At 40.5% G+C, this 5227-nt stretch overlaps 1 protein-coding gene across 1 annotated transcript in view; it reads right to left on the bottom strand.

Annotated features, from left to right (window-relative positions):
- Nucleotides 1-771: 771 nt before the first annotated feature.
- Nucleotides 772-5227, bottom strand: part of LOC110334444 (glycine N-acyltransferase) — an 18330-nt gene continuing 13874 nt past the window's right edge. Inside the window, exons 4-6 of the mRNA XM_021216157.2 lie at nt 4400-4526; nt 2085-2256; nt 772-1277 (exon numbers count right to left, since the gene is read on the bottom strand). Coding sequence (XP_021071816.1) covers nt 875-1277; nt 2085-2256; nt 4400-4526 — 702 coding nt within the window. The 3' untranslated portion in view covers nt 772-874. The remainder of the gene's footprint in view (nt 1278-2084; nt 2257-4399; nt 4527-5227) is intronic.

Genomic DNA, 5227 nt, shown 5'->3' with positions numbered 1-5227 from the left:
ATCTCTGTGTTTGATAGACTTCAAGCATCAAAAGTAATGTGGCAAGAAGAGATGAGACAATAAATGTTCAAGCTTGGCTTCTCTTCCCTCAGCTCCTACCATGATTCACCCATACTGTACTCTCCATAACTCACCCCTTTCTCTCCTTAGCACAAGCAATTTAGCTTATACTTGTGAAATCAACACAGACTCTATTTACTCCTTTAGGGTGGCAATAGGTTGCAAAGCCAAGCCTTTGAAAGCTACATTGCATCATTTTCTCAGGGCAAAGAAGGTACTGAAGAACCAAAATTGGGCTGTTCCTTAGTGTCTTCCTTTGCTGTTTTATGTATGTTGTGTTTAATTTGATAAACTATATGATCCATATATAATGTATGAAACACCCAACAGAGGAACAGCTACTTTCTAAAGACCTGATAAGAAGAATCTACTTGCTGATCACTGAGGGAAAGGCAATAGACAGAGAGGAATAGGCACAGTAGCCAGAAAACCTTCTCTGCTTGCTACTAGCAAGAGTAGCGGAAGTCTACAAGTTTTGCACTATGGCTTCTAGGAGGAGCCATTTGCAGCCTTGTACAGTTGATAAAGGAGTATCACATAGATCCTGGAAATGTGAAGGGGCTAAATTACACGAGTTCACTACTGAAGGACATAGGCCTGCTTCAAACTCAGGAACTTAAGGGGAGTCGAGGAGCAATCTGACGAAAGGGAGTTTTGGCAGATCTGTTGGCCGTTCGTCCTACTTCCCCAGAGCACAGACAGAAACTCTCATTTGCAGCTAGGTGCCATTTATTCTATCTTTTCAGTCATCTTCACTCTTTGCCCAATTCCATCCCTGGGCCCACCCAACACCGACTTATGTTTGAGTCCAGCTTCACATAGGCACGCACTTCCACTGGTTCCAGGCACAGGGCATGGGGAGATGCTGCAGTGTGTAACTCATTTTTTGCATAGCAGTATTACTTTTGGCAGTGTGAGAATAAACAGGAAAGCCACGCTTTGTCATAATCTGGCCTTGTGAATAGACAACAAAGGAGACAAGACCTTGAACCCGGTACTCAGGCATGGTGCCTCCCATTCTCATCTCTCCAGTTTGGTCCATTAGAGTCCAAGATGCAGGGGTTCCCTCAGGCCCCAGGACACAGGAGCTTGGGAAGTTCTTTATGCAGCGTTCAATGAATCTCTGACTCCTCTCGTTGCCACCAAAAAGCCAGAATTTATTCACCAAGGCAGCATGGGTAACATCCAAGGATGAAAGTTTAAACTTGTCTTGATCACTATAGAGGGCCCAAGAAGAAAAAGCAAAATCTGTGAGGAGAAGGGTGTATGTCTTCTTATCCCTATTATCTTGATGGACAGAGCACTGGAAGCAACAAATGCAAAGTCCTGGAATAGATAGGTTTATGCTAGAGGGATAGAAAGGCCAGTGTTGTTGGAAGAAATGAGCGAGAATAATAAAGGTCAGAACAGTGGACAGAAGAATTTATTCATATAATGATGTAAACAGAGGAATGTGGTGTAACTTATACTTTTATAAATTATTTTGATCATTTTTCACTCCCTTCTTTAATGATTGTGAGTATGAGAGTACAGAATAGACATACTGGGGATCAAAGCACATGTGAGAGATGGTTCTGTTTTTTCACCATATTGGTCCTGGGATTGAACTTAGTAACTTAGATGGTCAACCTTGTTCATCAAAGCCTTTACCTGATAAACAGTCTTGCTGACACTTATAATTATAATTGCAATTATAATTGCACCTTTCAAAAAGTTTATTATTCCATGTATATGTGTGTGTGATTTGTTGGGTTTTACACACTCTTAATTAACTTCATTTTGCTCCCCCCCACACACCTCTATTGGATCTCTTTACAAAAAGTTTCTCTCCTTTCATTTATGTGTGTGTGTGTATATGTGTGTGTAGTGTGGGCAACTGAATTTAGTTAAAGTTGCTCGCATGAGCATGGATGGGAGGGGTCACCTACTAGAGCGTGGACAGCAAAGACTAAAGTAAAATTAGGGCCAGGAAGTGAGATTGTAGGAGAAAGATGTAAGGATACAGCAGGTCTTGCCAAACTCACATGGCCTTGGGCTTGCCACTTCCTGTCAATAAATTCTTTGTATCCAGCAGGGAAGGGAATAGTTTCTTGATTGTCTCTGATGACACGTAGAGGATGTTTTCTGAGTGTTTGATATGGAAAGATTGGATGCTTGCAAGATTTTGTATCGTCTTATTCAGGTGGGACTGGGAACCTAGACGAGGTTATAAGGAAACACATAGTGAACTGACAAGGAGAGGTGTAATGGTTGGCACATTCAGCATGCTTTCTAATGGGGTAGAAGTGTAAGATTTAAGATAAAATCTTGATTGTGATCATACTCTTCCTGATGCAGTGAGAATGACCATATATAGACATTGCTGACATAATAACCCCTGTCTTATAAAACTGAAAACTCAAAAGGGAATGAACCAATTCATAGTCATTTTGTGAGCTGACAAATGCTGGAATGAAGGTTGTTTTTTTTTTAACTACATAATTGTGTAGTTTTGAAAAATCAAAGAGGTTGAGTTTTAAAATATGGTAGCTATCATCTTCTGAGTTATGTCCCTAATGTGACATGTTATTCAAGCAATGATTCAGAATTTAGTCATAGTTCCTGGCATATGTTTCCTGGCATACTCTCCTTCTATATCTTATATGACCAATAGGGATAATAGACTTATGCAATGAGAGGCTTAACAGTGTTAGAACTTGGGCCTTTCTCTTTTTGATCCTATTACCTTAAGACTAGCTTTATTTAAACTAGCCTAGGCTAGCTGGCTAGAGACACACTGTGTCATCATCACAACAAAGAGCTGGCACTAACTGACAGAACCAACAACTAGACATGTGAATGAGACTATGGTGAAGCAACAAGTAAAGAGTCATCCAATCACCATATGACACGTGAACAAACATACTAGAGAACATCAAGTAACTGCCCACAATACCCAGACTGAATCGCTGCTTCACCTTAGTATGAGTTTTCTATTGCAGCAAACATTAACGGACCTATCCCCCTGTTCTAGTTTCATACTGTTACTTTTATACAATACTATAATGAAACTCAATTCAGGTCAAAGGGTTTATTTGGCTTATATTTCCAGGTCACAATCCACTACTGCAGGAAGTCAGGGCAGGAACTGAAGACAGGACCCATAGAACTGCTTGTTGGCTTATTCTCTGTCTCATCCACATGCTCCCATTCAATTAGTTCCTTCCATTCTCCAGGAACACTTGTCTAGGGTTAGTACTACCCAGAGTGGCCTGGGCACTCTTCCATTAACTAACAATTAAAATAATGCCCTACAGATATGTTCACAAAGCCAATCTGAGCTTGGCAAGTACCCAAATGAGGCAACTTTTCCCAGGTGACTTTGGCTTGACAATTAGGGCAACCAGGACACCCAGCTTTACATTAAGCTCTTCCTATTCTTGCTATTTGGAACTGTTATTACTCTGATATTTGCATACAATGACACGGTCTCAGAGAGGGTAAGGCACAAGGATTAGATAGAGAGGAACAGATAGATACCAACTTAGGAGGTCTGACACTAAGAGCATGCATATCACCACTCCTGCTGCCATTGGTGACCTGGGAAGTGCCCTTTGACACTATGAACTGTCAATCTCACTATGATATGGGATTCCAAAGGTAAAGCTGTGCTGCTGCACCCACTTTTTCTAAGGATTCCAGATACATCTACAAAATATGACACACATTTCTGGGAATAGGAATTACTGTGATAGTGTGCCTCAGTTGTCAACTTGACAAAATTTAGAAGCATTTAAAAGATATACCTCTTCAAGAGTCTGGAAGAGAATTAAGGTAGGGAGGAAGACTAGTTCTCGAAGTGTTCACACCTTTATGGGTAGCCAGATGAAGAAAGGTCTCAGGAAAAAGCAATGTCTCCCTGTTGTCTACTGTCTACCATTGTTGATATTGTCCTTTGCTGACATCAGACTCAGCCTCTTTAGCCTTCCAAATTGAGCACAGTACCTGTGGCTCTCCAGAAAACTTCCAATATATCAGCACTGAATCGCAATTGTCAAAGTATGCAGCATTGTGGATTGGGTAGCTACTGAGTTCTCTGCCTCTCCAAGTGCAGAAATCCATTATTGGACTACAGAGTCCCTTTCATGTAAGCCAAGTTAGTAAGTCTCCTTTTGTTAATATATAAATATATATGTATTCTATCAGTTCTGTTCCTCTGAAGATCCCTGTCTAGTAGTTTAGTTTTTATAAATAAAAACTGTGATGCAAATCTGTCTGAGGACACAGAACTTGGGGGAAGCACAGAAACCTTAGGAGACAAGACACAGAAGGGGAAGGTTCCATTTCCCATTGTTTATACTTTGAATCTGCAAATGCTGTTTCCAGTTAATGACTTCTGAGGACTGCAGGAATTCCTGACAGTTCTGGGGGTCTTTGGAGTAGACCTGGTAAGTATTGGTGTAGTAATCAAGGTCATCTGTCATCTCCTGTTGTCACAGAGAAAGGAGAGAGAACACACATTGCTTATCATTTATGACTGTAATGCTAGTCCCATTATACTTTGCATTTTAAAGTTTATTTTATTATTTTATGTGTATGAGCACTTTGCTTGCATGAGTGTCTGTGTACCTCATACATGCTTGATGTCAGGGAGGCTAGAAGAGAGCATTGCATTTCCTGGAACTGCAGTTACACATGTTGTGAGCCACCATGTGTATGCTAGGAAGGAAATCAGATTCTCTGAAAATGCCAGTGCTCTCAAGCCCTGTGCTATCTCTGCGGCTCGGCATTGTAAAGATAATAAAAGATAGCTTCTTTTATTAGTATAATATTATTTTTGAATCATTTAAATTTTGAGAACAAGATCAAAGATTCAAATATTCAAATTAGGTTAGAACATTCCAGAATAATATTATCTGCTCTATATGTATGACATTAGCATTTTTAATCAAGAGCACAGACATTGAGACTATAGTTATTGTTGCAAGACTGAAGGATAGACAGACAGACATTTAGAGTAGCAAGGTGTTCTGAGAAGGGAGATAGCAGGTGCTTTGTATGATGAGCATCATAGATTATGATTATACAAACCAAAATGGTTACAATGCTATTAGAAGGGGGAGGGAGGGGAAGAGAGAGAGAGCAAGAGAGGGAGAGGGAGAGGGGGAGGAAGACGGAGAGGGAGAGG

The sequence above is a fragment of the Mus pahari genome, chromosome 1 (assembly GCF_900095145.1).
Source record: "Mus pahari chromosome 1, PAHARI_EIJ_v1.1, whole genome shotgun sequence".
Lineage (NCBI taxonomy): Eukaryota > Metazoa > Chordata > Mammalia > Rodentia > Muridae > Mus > Mus pahari.
This window is presented reverse-complemented; position numbering and strand designations above follow the sequence as displayed.